This window comes from Canis lupus, chromosome 15 (assembly GCF_048164855.1).
Source record: "Canis lupus baileyi chromosome 15, mCanLup2.hap1, whole genome shotgun sequence".
Classification (NCBI taxonomy): Eukaryota; Metazoa; Chordata; class Mammalia; order Carnivora; family Canidae; genus Canis; species Canis lupus.
The window spans coordinates 22,767,769-22,784,229 of NC_132852.1; the positions used below are offsets into that span (position 1 = coordinate 22,767,769).

Genomic DNA, 16,461 nt, shown 5'->3' on the forward strand with positions numbered 1-16,461 from the left:
TTCCTTCACTTTATATTTTTGAGATTTGTTCTTTTTTTTGTAGTTATATATATTCCACTATTACTTATTTAATCATTTTATTGAGAGATATTTAGGTTGTTGCTACTCTAGGGCTATTAAGAATAATGGTATTCTACTGGGTATTTGCCCTAAAGATACAGATGTAGTGAAATGAACGGACATCTGCACCCCAATGTTCATAGCAGCAATGCCCACAATAGTCAAACTGTGGAAGGAGCCACAATGTCCTTCAACAGATGAATGGATAGAGTAGAATATTACTCTGCCATCAAAAAGGATGAATACCTACCATTAACATTAATGTGGATGTAGGGTATTATGGTAAGTGAAATAAGTCTACTGGAGAAGGATAATTATCACATGGTTTCACTTGTATGCGCAATATAAGAAAAAGCACAAGGGACCATAATGGAAGGAGGGGAAACTGAATGGGAAAAATCAGAGAGGAAGACAAACCATAAGAGACTCTTAACTCTGGAAAACAAACTGAAGGCTGCTGGGACGTGAGTGGGGGGATGGGGTAACTGGGTGATGGGCATTAAAGAGGGCACATTATGTGATGAGCACTGGGTGTTATACACGATAGATTATTGAAAACTACATCTGAAACAGATGATGTACTTAGTATATGTTGGCAAACTAAATTTTTAAAAATGATAAATGCTATTTTTGTACACTGCATTTGGTACTCATATGTATGCATTTCTCTTGAATATATATTCATGAAAAATTTCAGGATCATGATTAATACTTGTTGTACCTTTTAAATTGTTTGAACAAATTCATATTCTAGGTACTGAAACTGCATGGTATCAGTGTTACGGATTTTAATCATTATGGTGAATGTACTATAGCACCTTACTGTTTTAACTTCAATTTACTTAGGTTGAAATCCTTTTCATTTGTATAGTGGCCATTCATACAGCCTCTTTTGATAAAAAGTATGATCAAGTCTTTCCAAAATTTTTGCCACTGAGTTGTGTGTTTGTTCTTTATATATTCTGGGTTCAAGTTCTTGTGAGGACATATGTACTACAAATATTTTCTCTACTCCGTGACTTACCATTTAACATTCTGATGATAAAAGTTCCTAATTATAATGTATTACAATGTAGCATGTTTTCCATTCATAGCTATCTCTATAATCCGTATGGAACTTATATTTATGGCATGTGACAACTGTTAAAAAGTTACATGGGAAAAATGAACCTTAATGACTCTAGCACCACTTACTAAAAAGGCCCTGGTTCCACACTGCATTTTGGTATCACTATTGTCATAAATGCATGCATATGTTTTAAGGACAAATACACCAATTTAACAGAATGAGTTATCACAATTAATGCAGCTTTAATATAAGTTTTGAAATCCAGTGACCTAAAGTTATTTAGCTCTATACTTCTCTTTCAAGATTGTCTCACTATTCTTACACACTTGAATTTCCTAAAGTATAATTTGATAAGTGATAATACTGTCCTGTATCTAATATCAATGCTGAAAATGAAAATTCATCTGAAGAAAAAATAAAATTAAGCCTTTTTATAACTAATGGGGTTTTTATGGGTAAGAAATATAAAACCGGATCTTATAAAGCCAAGTTCTATTAAAAACTTATTTAAACAGGAGAAATGGCAACTAATTATGTAATATTTGGCACAAAAGAACTAATCACAACTTCAGAGAAAAGGAAAAAAAATATTTCGGAAATCAGAGACCTTCATAATGCAATCAAGTATTTACTAAGTTAGTTCACTTTAACATAACGCTGACATAAGTAATTCTTCATAATTTTAACACAAATTCCTCAAAACATTTAACACAGACTGAAGTAAAGCATATTTATGTAATTTAGCAAAAATTACAACTCGATTAGCTGATCTTTGTGTATAATAGTTACCTACAAATAAGTCTCTAAAATGTAAAAACAATAAAAAGTACTGTCTTATATACCTTACTCCAATGTATTTACTTGTACATTGGTCATCAAGAATTAATATCAAGTTATAAAATTCCTTTATATATTCAGAAGATATTCCATACCACTGAAAGAGGCAAATAGCCTCATTGTAATTATTCTCAAAAACAAATCCTACATGGCAATTTCCCTTTAGAAATAAATGCAAGTTAAAATATGAAGAAAATACCAAAGAAGGATAGTACTAATTTTCAAGTTATATCTTGAAATTTAAACACATCTATTATAAAGAAAAACATTTACTATTATCATTGTAATGAACAATCATTATTTAAAGTTCTGTACGAGTAACCATTTCATTTTGTAAAGCAAAGTTAATCTTCTATTTAGTTTCAGTAATATGAAAACACATTATTATGTAAATCAATTCATTAAAACAAAAGTTAAACCGTAATTTCCTATTTCAGTGTATGTTGACATTATGCATATAAAAAGGCAGGAAGAGAAATTTTGTTGGAATATGTTAAAACACAAAACAAGAAAAAAGCTATCTACTAATGGGCAACATTTTGCTGCCCCTTTTCACAGTGCATTAATAGACAGATTAAAGGCTTTGTCTATATCGCTAAGCATATAGCGATATGCTTATATAAACTATATAAACTCTTATATAAACTAAAACTGTATCCACATCTCTGTTGCCAAGAGTATACTCATGCAGTTGTTGCTATAGCAAGAAGCTCCTGAATTTCCAAGACCTTTATATCTTTATAAAATTCAAGGGAGTAAAGAGTTGGGATAAAATTTAACTTTTAAAATACCTGGCTATAGATTTAAATTTCATCATTTCTATAACTTTTTATTAAGTTGCTGAAAATTAAAGAGGTTAAAAGATGTATGTATGAAGGAAATGCTTTTCCCTTTAAAAATACAGAAAATTCTCCTAATGGGTTTCTCTGGGCCATCAGAGTACCTTTTCCTAAGTGCCATGCCAATCACTACCTGAAAAATAGTAATATAAAAATGTGGAATAAGATAAATAATTGTCTAAATAAAGAAAATCTCTCTTCAATCTGAACTTTAAAATAAATGCTCCTGTCACATTAAGGTGAGTAACTGGTTTATGCTGAATTGACAGTGACTGGTTAATCCTATTATTCTTCTGACTAGTGAGAAAATTAAAAGGAGAATTAAGATAAGCCAATTTAAGAAACAAAAATCTTCTAGCATAAGTCCATATAATCATTTAATAAAACATGTACTGAGGACCAGCTAAATGAAAGTTGTAAAGTTGAAAAATAGCTTCAGCGAAACTCCATATGTTTAAGGACTTGACTAAAATGGAATATATGAAACATTAAAGAATTATTATACTAAAAAAACCCAGATACATAAATGGGCTAACTACGTATTAATAAATATGTAAAGGGATGTAGGGGGCACCTCCAATGTAATTAAGAAGTAACACATCTCAGCAGGATGGCAAAATAAGGTGAGATTTGAAGGATGGGGACAATTTGGTAGGTACAGAGGACATTCCAGGATTGGAAGCAGCAAAATAAACGATACTTTTAGGAAGCAAGTAACAATAAAAATAGGTTAACAATGAGTTTCTTTGCAAGATAGTAGAATTAACAGTTTGAAACGAAATATCATAATGGTCAGGAAATGGAAGAGCTATTTGGGATTGTAAACTAGTAACTCAGGTCCATACATATTATTATATGTTACGTTTTAGGATCTGAGAGCCTAAACTATCCGCTCTGAAGTCTACTGCCTCACATGTATTCAGTAAACAAAAGGTCATATCCACTGTCAGTTACTGTCACTGGTGTGAGCTGTAGGAGCTTACTCTGAAGTAAACTACATGTTAGGAGATTAGATGATTTAGAAAAGCAGTAGATAGTAGAGATTACAGTAAACACGAAGAGTGGCAGAACAGGACACTTCAAAATTCACCACTTTCCTGTAAGGATTTTGAACTGAAATCAGTTGAGAAAAAGCAGGTACAAGAAAAGCTCTCTGGCTTCCCCAAACTGCCTAAAAGCAGCATATAAATTTATGAAGGTGTCCCTTCTCCACCCTGTATCAGGAAGGACAAAGGTAAATTCCTACATATAACTTTAGACCCTTATCAACAGAAGGAAGTCACCTGTGACTTAATTCTGTACAATAAATCTTACTTTTACTTACTTTGCTTTTTCTGGCCACTTCCACTTTAAGTGGCCTCCCCTCCACACATTTTTTTCTACTTTTAGCTGAAGATGGTATTTGAGCTTGAACTCTAAGTCACCTCTGAGTGATACTGATTCTTTCCCTGAATATCTCCCTTGTATACAGGAAATATACATGTTAAGGAATTTGTTTTTCTCTTAGCCAAAAACTCAAGAGAAAAACTATTTTTTCTTCCTCTATACAAATTAACACATTTCATAAGAATGTTGATTAATTTTCCACATACTTTAACAAACCAAACAATAATAAAAAGCAATACTTAATGCTTTTTCTACCTAAGGAATATTCTTTTAAAAGAATATTAAAAGACAGTAATGAAAAATTTATAAGATTTTCTAAATTTACACTTTTAAGTAACAGAAACATAATAGTGGATCAAATCTTTCCGTCAGGACCTTATTTAACAAGAAAAGATCAGTGAGTGACAACAACTGATAAGCATCTGACACCATGACTTTTTAGGTTTTACTGATGTCATGATAAAAGACAGACCAAAATAATGCAAAATAAGTAGGTTAGATAGTGCTGTAAAGAAAAAATAAAATGGGAAAGGGGGAGAGTTTGGGTATCAAGAGGAGAGGAAAAGACAACATTTTCTAGTTGGGCTGTTGGAAAGACAGGCATGATAATTATTTCCCATTATTTTCCTATAATTCAATGTGAATACTAAAAACACTCAATTACCCCTCTAAGCCGTGAAAGATCTCAAAAATATATACAAATGACAAAACCCATGTCTACATGACTATAGCAGCTGATCATCCAAAGAGAAATCTGAAAATGTTCACAAAGATTTGAGACCAAACTGATCATTACCTAACTCTGGCAACTAGCAACCAGTCCTTAAAACCTGATTTGGCAGTCAGGAAATGGGCAATGAATGTGAATTATTTCCCAATGTACAGAATTCACAAAGAAGTTCAAAGAAAGTCACAGCATAGGAAGAAGAAATAAGTAACTTGTTAGCTTTAATAATAAAGATATTTGAAGCTCTTTAAGCAATGAAGAATAACCTCAAACTTATGTTATAATCTATATTTACAGAGTTACAGATAATTTATAACATTATGTTTGCTAGATGAAAATTTCATTCAGAACTACAGTTTTAGGAATTAAGAATTTATTTTTTAAAAATTAAGAATTTATTATTCTAGGTGATTGTAGTAACATAGTTATGATTTTCAAAGACCTTGTCTTTTAGGAATACCTACTAAAGTATCTATGTATGAAATGAAATGATATTGAACACTTACTTTAGAAGCATCTGACAAAAGGTAAAGAGAACTGAGTAGAAGAATAAATGAAACAAGTAATGGTTATGAGCTAGTAATTGTTTGGTAACCAGTACACGAGGGCCGTCATTACATTATTTTCTCAATATCTGTATGTTTTCCAAATGAAAAAGTTTAAACAGTTAATCTTCACCAACCTAATAAATATAAAGGCTCAAAAACAGCTGATCTGTTTTTTTCCAAGTTGATATATTTAATAGATCAATTTCACCAAAACCTAAAGTAACAAAATAAGTAAATTCAGTAGCAGTTACTAATGTGAACTTTGTTACTAATTTAACTGCACATAAATTTCACTTTTAATTTGTGGCAAATACTTCTTAGCATTCTAATATAATGACTGCCAGTGCTTTTTTTTTTTTTTTTTTCAAGATTTTTTTTATTTATTCATGAGAGACACAGAGAGAGAGAGAGGCAGCGACACAGGCAGAGGGAGTAGCAGGCTCCATGCAGGGAGCCCGATGTGGGACTTGATCCTGGGACTCCAGGATCATGCCCTGGGCCGAAGGCAGGCGCTAAACCACTGAGCCACCCAGGGATCAACCCAACTGCCAGGGTTCTTAATGATGTTTTAATTAACCTCTTCTTAACTAAATTTACCATTGATGGAAAACCAACTACAAACTGTTCCTATTTCCTAATCTAGCATTACATATTATTGCCATAGCAATAAGTAAAGGTGAAAAACCTAGGTTACGAATGTCTATTTGATAAGGTAGGTACACTAATTTTCTTAAAGAGTAAAGCAGTCCTCACCCTAAAAAAATATATTGTATATATGTGCATGTGTGTATGCATATAGCAGAGGTATTAGAAGAGAAAGGACAAAACTTTATATAAGAATCAGAAATTATGTGTAGTATTTAATGAGAAAAGATTTTATTTATAAACGTAAACACGATTAAAAGGGTGCTTGACTGGCTCAGTCAGTAGAGTATATGACTCTCAATCTCAGAGTCCTAAATTCGGGCCCCATGTTATGTGTGAAGATTATGTAAAAATACATAGGATTAAAGTTCAAAATATGAATGCTTAGAACATGCACTTACCACTTGTCCATTGTGTGGGTTCTTATGAGCATATGGAGGTCCACGGATATGATTCCACATCTGGCCAGAAGTCATAGCAAAGACTATACACTGAAAAACAGGGTGCAATGTTAGATATATAAATCAAAGAGTAGCAGAATACTGCATTTTTAAAAAATAATGATGAAACTAAATTTAAAAAACCATGTGTCACTTCAGCCATTAGAATAATTTATCACTATGTGGCTTTGAGAATTCATCCTAAATGAAAGAATAAGATAAAGCCATTGCCAGAGATAGAAGTAACAGGTCTGATGGAAAATTTAAAGCAATATCCTAAGGATATTCACTGGGCTTGAGAAAAGAAGACATCAGGGAGACCCTTACCACCACAGAGATAAATCAGTTATAAAAGAATCCATCAGGGGATCCCTGGGTGGCTCAGTGGTTTAGCACCTGCCTTTGGCCCAGGGTGTGATCCTGGAGTCCCGGGATCGAGTCCCACATCAGGCTCCCGGCCCGGAGCCTGCTTCTCCCTCCTCCTGTGTCTCTGCCTTTCTCTCTCTCTCTCTGTGTCTATCATGAATAAATAAATAAATAAATACCCCCCCCAAAAAAAAAAAAAACGTAAAAAAAAAAGAATCCATCAAAGATGAAAAGATGAAGAATACAATGAATGAGACTAGAAACAGATTTGATGCAATGAACAGCAGGCTAGAAGCAGCAGAGGAGCAAATTAGTGATGTAGAAGAGAAAATGAAGCTAAACAAACGAGAGAAAGAATAATTATGGAACATGAAGGAACTCAGGGACTCCATTACATGAAATAATATTCATATTATAGGAATCCTAGAAGAAGAAGAGAGAGAAAAGGGAGTAGAATATTTCCCCAATCTGGGGAAGGAAAAAGATATCCAGATCCAAGAGGCACAGAGAATTCCCCACCAAAATCACCAAATGCAGGCCTACACCAAGACATACTGATAAAGAACAAATCTTAAAAGCAAAGAGACAAAAGAAGTCCTTAACTTTTAAGGGAAGACCCATAAAGCTAGCTGAAGATTTATCAATGGATATTTCATGCCTCTCCCTTCTGGCCTGCATATAATCAACATCCTAATGGGAAAAATCCTTAGCCAAGAATACACTATCCAGTAGGGCTATTATTCAGAATAGAAGGAGAGATAAGGAGTTTCCCAAACAAAAACTAAAGGAGTTCATTTCCATTATATCACCCTGCAAGTTACATTAAAGGGGACTCTGGCTGGAAAGACCAAAAGCGACAAAGACAAGAAAGGATGAGAGAAATCTCCAGAAATGACAAAAAAAAAAAAAATATATATATATATATGAATACTAAATACATATCTATCATTAGTTACTTTAATGGACTAAAAATTAAAAAAACACAGGGTGTCAAAATGGATTGGAAAATGGATCCAAAGACCATCCAAAATAGATCCAAGACCCATCTCTATGCTACCTATAAGAGATTCATTTTGGACCTAAAGACACCTACAGATTGCAAGTGAGGGGATGGAGAAACATTTACGATACAAATGGATGTTAAAAGAAAGTTGGAGTATGAATACTTGTATCAAACAAAATACACTAAAGTGACAATGACTATAAAAAGAAGATAAAGAATGACACTGTATCATAATAAAGGGATAATACAACAAGAGGATATGGTTAATTCTAAATATTATGCTCCCAATCTCAGAGCACCCAAATATATGAACAATAAAAATTAATAAAATTGATAAACCTTCAGCCAGACTTACCAAAAAGAAAGGATCTAAATAAATAAAATCACAAATGATAGAGGAGAAACAACCAACACTACATAAATACATACAAATATAAAAGAATATTATGAAAAACTATCTGCCAACAACTTGGACAACCTGGAAGAAATGGATAAATTCCTAGAAACTACCAAAACTGAAAATAAGAATAGGAAAGCCCCAATTAAAAAAAAAAAAAGTCCAGGACCAGATGACTACACAGGTGAATTCTACCAAATATTTCAAGAAGAATTAATACCCATTCTTCTCAAACTATTACAAAAATTACAGAAAATTTCTAAAGTCATTCCGTGAGGCAGGTATTACCCTGATACCAAAACCAGATAAAGACCACACTAGACCACACTAAAAAAGACCACACTAGACCACACTAAAAAAGAAAGGTGTCTGGGTGGCTCAGTTGGTTAAGCATCTGACTCTTGATTTCAGCTCAGGTCATGATCTCAGGGTTGTGAGATCGCTCCCTATGTAGGGCTCTATGCTCAGTGCAGAGTCTGCTTGAGATTCTCTCTTCCTCTCTCTCTCCTTCCTCTTACCCCTCCTTGCTCACATATTTCTCTCAAATAATTAATTAAATCCCTTTAAGGCAGGGGTTGGGGGGGAGAAGTGAAGGGCAGAGAAAGAATCTTAAGCAGTCTCCATCTCACAACTCTGAGATCATGACCTGAGCTGAAATCAAGAGTCAGGCACCCAACCAACTGCGCCACACAGGTGTCCCTATTATATACTTATTCTTAAAGTTAAGCTAGAAGAAAAGATGATGAACATCATGAGGACGAGAAAATACCTTAGTCTAGCTATTTAGTTAAACTGTTATTTATCGAAAATAATCTGTATATAAATGGACCCACACAATTCAAACCTGATTTGTTCAAGGTCAACAGTACCTACTTAATAGAAAGACTAAATATCCTAAATATGTTTTACATAACCCTTTCTATAGTCCATGTATTTAAAATGTCATACTACAAATAATTTAATGACTTCTAAACTTAATAAACAGGTAGCATAATGAATAACGACCAGAGTAACAAGAGAGAATCACATGTGTGAGCAAGGAGGGGCAAAATAAACCACAGAGATAGTACCTGTCTAATATTAAAAGTTACATAATTTAGTTCAAATAAATTTGTAAAAGCGTTCATTCTGAAGTCAGAGCTGCCTTGCAGTTTTGAATAGTCATAAGAAATACACTTGTACTGATACAATGCAATGTGCAAATGCCAAAGAACCCTTCAGGAATGTGAAAATTATGTAATAATTTATATTAATATCAAGCTTAAGTTTTTCACAAAACTCACATAATTAAATTGATACAATTTCTTTGAGGCAGAAGGTATGTGAATCATCTTACAATACAGATTATCAGTGTTAAAAGGCAGAAAACAGCTTCTGTCCTACTAAGATTTACTATGATAATAAAGTTTGGGTTATTAGATTTTTAAGATGATGTTTATCTTTCATGTTTTTAATTGCAGATTCTTAGGATGTTTTTCTTTGCATGTGAAATGAATATAACTACTCATCACACTTATATTTCCGCTTTGAAACTACAGCCATCTATGAAGAGCTTTAGGTTGCCATGAAGATCTGTGCTAAGGGCTACAAAACATAACATTTTAACTCATTTTGGTATTCCAAGATCAACATTTATTTCTGAATACCATAAACTACATATTTATATTACACTCCTTAAAGTTATATACCAGTGTAGTTCAATATTTTACCCATTCTACTTTAAACTCATCATAAAACACGTTATGTGGAAGCTCATTATCATCCTTTTTCTTTAGGAGGTAGAGGAAGGGAAAAATTGAATAAAACCAGAATCAATGCTTATTCAGCTCTATAAACAATCATCATCACAGATAAATAGAAATTAATAGCATTTTTTTCAAGACCAGGTGAACTTATGAATACTCTTTATCTATTTTTTTTAACTCAGAATCAGGAAGCTCTACTATTTAAATATTCACCCATCTTCTTCTATATAAGGAAATTGCAAACTTTGTCTCTATCCTACCGTAAAGCACTATGAACAGTTTTCTCTTCCTCTTGTCAGCAAACACTACATTTCTCAGCCTATCTGTGAGTGATATACAAAAATATGAATAATGAAAAAGACAAAAAAAAAAAAAAACAACACAGCCACAGAATACAGTTTATAGAACTAAGGATGTAACACTCAGTAATCCCTTGGGAGGTACTTTTATATAAGTTCAATATACAACTGCTAACTATATACAGATTTGCTCTTTACTAAGAAATGGGTATGTGGATAGAGCTTCTTTAACAAACTTTCTTATTCTCATTTTGTATACAATTTTTGGTACTACAGAAGTGCTCTGCTCTATTTTTATTTTAGAAACCTTCCTTTTCTGTGCAATCTGAGGCTTTCATCAGTCTCCACAAATCAGATATTTTGCCAAAAATTAATAAAAAACATTCTCTTTCCCAAAGGAAAATGGGATGCCAGTTCTTTTATACAGACAAATGTCAGAATCTGAATAAATGGATTAGCATTTTGGGTAGCCTCTTAACTTTATAAGGATATCTTAAGAAATGGAGAAGATTAGAAATGAATAAGACAATTTTTTCACTTCAAACTAGCCTTTCTTGACATCCACATGCAGAAGAATGAAACTAGACCACTCTCTTTCACCATACACAAAGATAAACTCAAAATGGATGAAAGATCTAAATGTGAGACAAGATTCCATCAAAATCCTAGAGAAGAACACAGGCAACACCCTTTTTGAACTCGGCCATAGTAACTTCTTGCAAGATACATCCACGAAGGCAAAAGAAACAAAAGCAAAAATGAACTATTGGGACTTCATCAAGATAAGAAGCTTTTGCACAGCAAAGGATACAGTCAACAAAACTCAAAGACAACCTACAGAATGGGAGAAGATATTTGCAAATGACATATCAGATAAAGGGCTAGTTTCCAAGATCTATAAAGAACTTATTAAACTCAACACCAAAGAAACAAACAATCCAATCATGAAATGGGCAAAAGACATGAACAGAAATCTCACAGAGGAAGACATAGACATGGCCAACATGCATATGAGAAAATGCTCTGCATCACTTGCCATCAGGGAAATACAAATCAAAACTACAATGAGATACCACCTCACACCAGTGAGAATGGGGAAAATTAACAAGGCAGGAAACAACAAATGTTGGAGAGGATGCGGAGAAAAGGGAACCCTCCTACACTGTTGGTGGGAATGTGAACTGGTGCAGCCACTCTGGATAACTGTGTGGAGGTTCCTCAAACAGTTAAAAATATACCTGCCCTACGACCCAGCAATTGCACTGTTGGGGATTTACCCCAAAGATACAAATGCAATGAAACGCCGGGACACCTGCACCCCGATGTTTCTAGCAGCAATGGCCACTATAGCCAAACTGTGGAAGGAGCCTCGGTGTCCAACGAAAGATGAATGGATAAAGAAGATGTGGTTTATGTATACAATGGAATATTACTCAGCTATTAGAAATGACAAATACCCACCATTTGCTTCAACGTGGATGGAACTGGAGGGTATTATGCTGAGTGAAGTAAGTCAGTCGGAGAAGGACAAACATTATATGTTCTCATTCATTTGGGGAATATAAATAATAGTGAAAGGGAAAATAAGGGAAGGGAGAAGAAATGTGTGGGAAATATCAGAAAGGGAGACAGAACGTAAAGACTGCTAACTCTGGGAAACGAACTAGGGGTGGTAGAAGGGGAGGAGGGCGGGGGGTGGGAGTGAATGGGTGACGGGCACTGGGTGTTATTCTGTATGTTAGTAAATTGAACACCAATAAAAAAAAAAAAAAAAAAAAAAACAAACTAGCCTTTCTTAAGTAGAGTGAAATTTTGTGGTAGTGGTGGCTGTTAGGCAGAATATGGTAAAGAAGAGTTAAATTAGTTTCCACAAGCTATCAACAGCTAAGGAAAAGACCACAGTTTGTATTTTCTATATTAATGAAAAACAGAAGGAGAAAAGTTTCAAGAGGAGCTTTTCTTAAGTCAACATTTTATCATCAGAGTAGAGCTTTAAAACATATTGTTTGAAAATATGTCTGTTCTCTGCAGCCTGTTACTGACTTCTAAAAGGCTGCCATTGGGGAACATGCATACTTGCCAAGATTTCCTTCTCAAGTATGTGTTTGTGAATGTTAGAATATTTTCTGCTATGCCAAGGTAATTAGCTTCCAAGGATTCAAAGCAGAAATACAAAATCTGCATGATGTAGCACAGGATACAAGAAAATTGATCTGTTCAAGTATTTAACATTTATATGTACCATATAAATATTCTTAGGCATTTATTTGCAGTCATAATGGCTCACTACATCCACTGGTTTAAACATCCAATGTATGAGATACGTGCCCAGATTTAGAAAAGCCCAGCATCATGGAAAGAATACCGACCTTGAAGTCAGACACATGGGATCAAGTTCTAGTTAGTCATTTTCTAGCTGTGTGAGCTGAGTAAACTGTATTTGCTGAATCTTAATTTCCTTATTTATAAAAAGAGGATGATACAAATTCCTTTTCATTATTATTATAAGGAATAAGTACATGAAATATACCCCAAAGAAGGAAGGCTCAGTAAATCATGATGATGATGATGAGCTTACAATAATTCTGGGGAGGAGAATAATATTGTCAATGGAGTCTAATTCAGAGAGATTGTATTTTCAGTTATTTTGGTAGACTGAAATAGTGACATATGGCATGACACTAAGTTTTAACTTCACAAAAACACTGAAACAAGTACTATATTTTCATAAAAAAAAAACTACGTAGCTTTACTGAATGAAGCAACTTGAATACTAGCCTAAATAAAACCCAAAACACTTTGAAACTTACTAAGGTGACTGAGATCACTTCTGGTATCCAATTATATTAGAGTATAATTAATCTATTATAACTCAATTATCAAAAGTGAGCAAATATCAAACTTAAAGAAAAAACCCAAACTTCAAATTTATATTTTCTCTATCTACTAGAGAGAGATTTTCTCTATGTAGTAGAAAGCCACAGAGGTTCTGTTTGAATTTCTAGACATTAGGCATTAAGCAGAAGATGGATTGCAGAAGATGGATGCTACACTATAATGTAACATGCCTGGTCTTCTTAATCTGTTCTATCACATCCAACTCAGTCATAAAGACTGCCCTTTCTTTGTTGAAAATTAAAGCAGAAGGATAAAACACGAAGGATATGAAGATCAAAGGTACAAACCAATTATTAGCTATAAAAACATACACAAAAATAAGTAAAAAAATAAAAATATACACACATATAGTTTCAATTCTGATATTCTATTTATAAATATTTTTATATCTGGTTAGATTTAAGTACCGTACTTTTTCTTCCTATTTCAAAAATTTTATTTTCAAATACGTATCTAAATTGTTTACTGTATAAAAATTCTAATGACTATAGGATATTGACTTTGAATTCAGAAAAATTATTCAACTCTAGTAATAATTTTTATTATTGATTCTTCATAAATGATGACGATTTTCCATGTGGGAAATCATAAGTAAACATGACATGTCTATTCATTTACATTTATTTATTCCTTGCACTTCTTTTTCTATTCTTATATGTTGACTAAGACCACTAATAAAATGATGAATGGTATGTAATTATAGGCTTTATTTTAAATTATCACTACTAAATATGATATTTGCTAGACATTTTAAGATATCCTTTACCTAATTAAGAAAGTTCACTTGTATTTAAAGTTTGCTAACTTTTTAAAATCATTAATGATAAATATTGAGTAATTTCTATAGTAATAGTGATACTATTTCTACCAGTAAACAATTACTGGGATCATTTTCAATTAATCTATACTTCTCCTCTGGCTTAACCAACTATTCCTACACCTTGACTTTTACTATTTATATACAGCTAAATTTGGTTGGTAGTACTATTAAAAAATTTTTGATTCCATGTTCAAAGGCAAGATTTGTCATATGCCATTCACCACCTCCTATTTTCTAGCCATCTCTAAATTCTCATAGTTTTAAAGTCTTTCCTGCAAGTACTTTGTTATTCATTATAGAGTGATTTTTATAATTTCACTTAACTTTCTATCAAAATTTTTCTGGTAAAAGTTTTCAATATCTGTAGGAAAAGCTGCTCTCCTTTGTAAACTATTTCCTTGCAATACATATGCACAGATACTGTGTTTAATACTTTATTGATATTGCTCATATCTGAATAGCATCCATTTTTCCTGAAGTGAACTGATTACAAGCAATAGTCTACATAGCTCAGTGGTTCAATTTTTTATTGTTATGAAAACTGGCTATTTCCTTAAAATATGACACCTCTGTGTGGCCATACCTCCTTTGTCTCTCAAAACCTAACCAATTTCGAGCAGATTTCTTCTCCTAAATCTTCACTCCTCTTCATTTCTTCATGAGCCACTGCCACTAAGAAACACAATCAGTACTTCAAAGGTAAGCCACTCATTGTACTGGGTCAGTCTTTACCTGTATTTTGAAATCTGCCATCTCTGGTTCCTCAGTACTCATTCCCTGAGTACCAACTCCCCATGTAATCCTTCTATATCAAAAAAAGGTCCCAACCACAAGTATTCCTTCTCAGGACAGGGTCCTCACTGTGTGGGAAGAATTTCTTGACATTTTTTGGTACCTGCCACTAACACTACACCCTTTAGCACTTTCTACTCCTCTCAATAACAAAAGGCCTTATAAAAGAGAGCATCCTACAGTAGCTGTGGTTTCAGTAGTTGTTGAATATTTGCTACAAAAGGACTTTGAAACTACCGGAATTATTCACTTTTCAAGGGTTATTTGCAAATGTTAAATTTAATTAATGGTTATTTGTTTACTATGAATTTATTTTTCTTCCTGATATCATTTCAATTGATATTTTCTAAGAAACTTGCTTTCTTCGTGTAATAAAATTGACAGTACTGACTTTTTAAGAACTATTGTTTTGCTTATGTGTAAGCAATATCATCAGGGCAGAATAAGAGCATTTTACCATTTTCTCTCTAAAAAAACACTGATTTAGACAATCCCCTATGGACAACAGTGTCTTTGTGGAAGTTGAGTCCAACGAAGACATGCCAGAGCACCACTGGATTAATGATAAAAATGAATAAATAATGGATGCACTGAAGATAGTTTAAGAAGAATTTTAGTTGCCTAGGTCACTTCCCCCCAAGGGGTACAGCTCAGTGCCCAGAAAGAACTTCTCCTGTGATCTCACATACGGAGAAAGTGAGAGTGTCTTAGTGAGCACCCAGCTTCCTCAGCTGTGTGGAATAGTGACAAAGACACACAATTCTTACACCGCCCAGAATACTGACTCATACAGTGTACAACTAGGGGGCAATGAACTGATGGGGAGAATAGCAGTCAAGCCTCAGAATGGAACACATCAAAAGAATGTAGATTCTACTACCCACTTCATGGAATCCATCAGGAAGCCTGCCTAAGAGCACCCTCAATATCCATGAGCCTCATCTATACACCCTTCTATCCTGTGGCTGTCCCCTGTGCACACTCCGAAGGTAATAAAAGTAGGCCTTTCAGATAACAATTGGGAAAATGCAGAAAACCAACTCAACTCTGCAGGATGAGAGGAAAGGACACAAACCAGAGCATTCAGCACCCAGCCTAGTTCTGCAGGATCAAGAGAAGGTATGAAAAGCTGAGTCCCCCCTCAGAGGGAACAAGAAGTAAAAGGCAGTTTTAGTATGCTGCTGAAGTTAAATTATCAGTGTAAAATAGACTATTATTTCGTAAGATGTAAGCCTCATGGTAACTGCAAAGCAAATTACACAAAGAAGAAATTATTTTACACTGTAAAAATAATCAATTTAAAAAGGAATAAAAAGCAGCCAGAAACAGCTGGCAGTATCCTTTTATATATGGATTGATTTTTTTTTTCTAGGTGGGGAATATGGAATTTATTTTATTATTCTGAATCTGGGTTTTGTTTTCTATACATAACAACTTCTGGACAGAGGGGACGTGTCCCACCTCCCAGGCTCGTGTCCCATGGGTCTGTTTGGATTGTTTTCCAGATTCAAAGTGCACTGAGAAAGCTTCACAGTTTTAATAATTCCTAGATGCTCAACTGAGGCAAAGTGACAAAATGCCCCCCACCCT

At 33.8% G+C, this 16,461-nt stretch overlaps 1 protein-coding gene across 4 annotated transcripts in view; it reads right to left on the reverse strand.

Annotated features, from left to right (window-relative positions):
* TUSC3 (tumor suppressor candidate 3) overlaps nucleotides 1–16,461 on the reverse strand; it is a 225,258-nt gene that overhangs the window by 80,731 nt on the left and 128,066 nt on the right. For all 4 annotated transcript variants that reach the window (XR_012007555.1, XM_072776214.1, XM_072776213.1 and 1 more), the window contains exon 6: nucleotides 6,513–6,602. Coding sequence is in view for 3 of the 4 variants with exons in the window: in XM_072776214.1 (XP_072632315.1) it covers nucleotides 6,513–6,602 (90 nt within the window). In the remaining variant the exon portion in view is untranslated. The remainder of the gene's footprint in view (nucleotides 1–6,512; nucleotides 6,603–16,461) is intronic.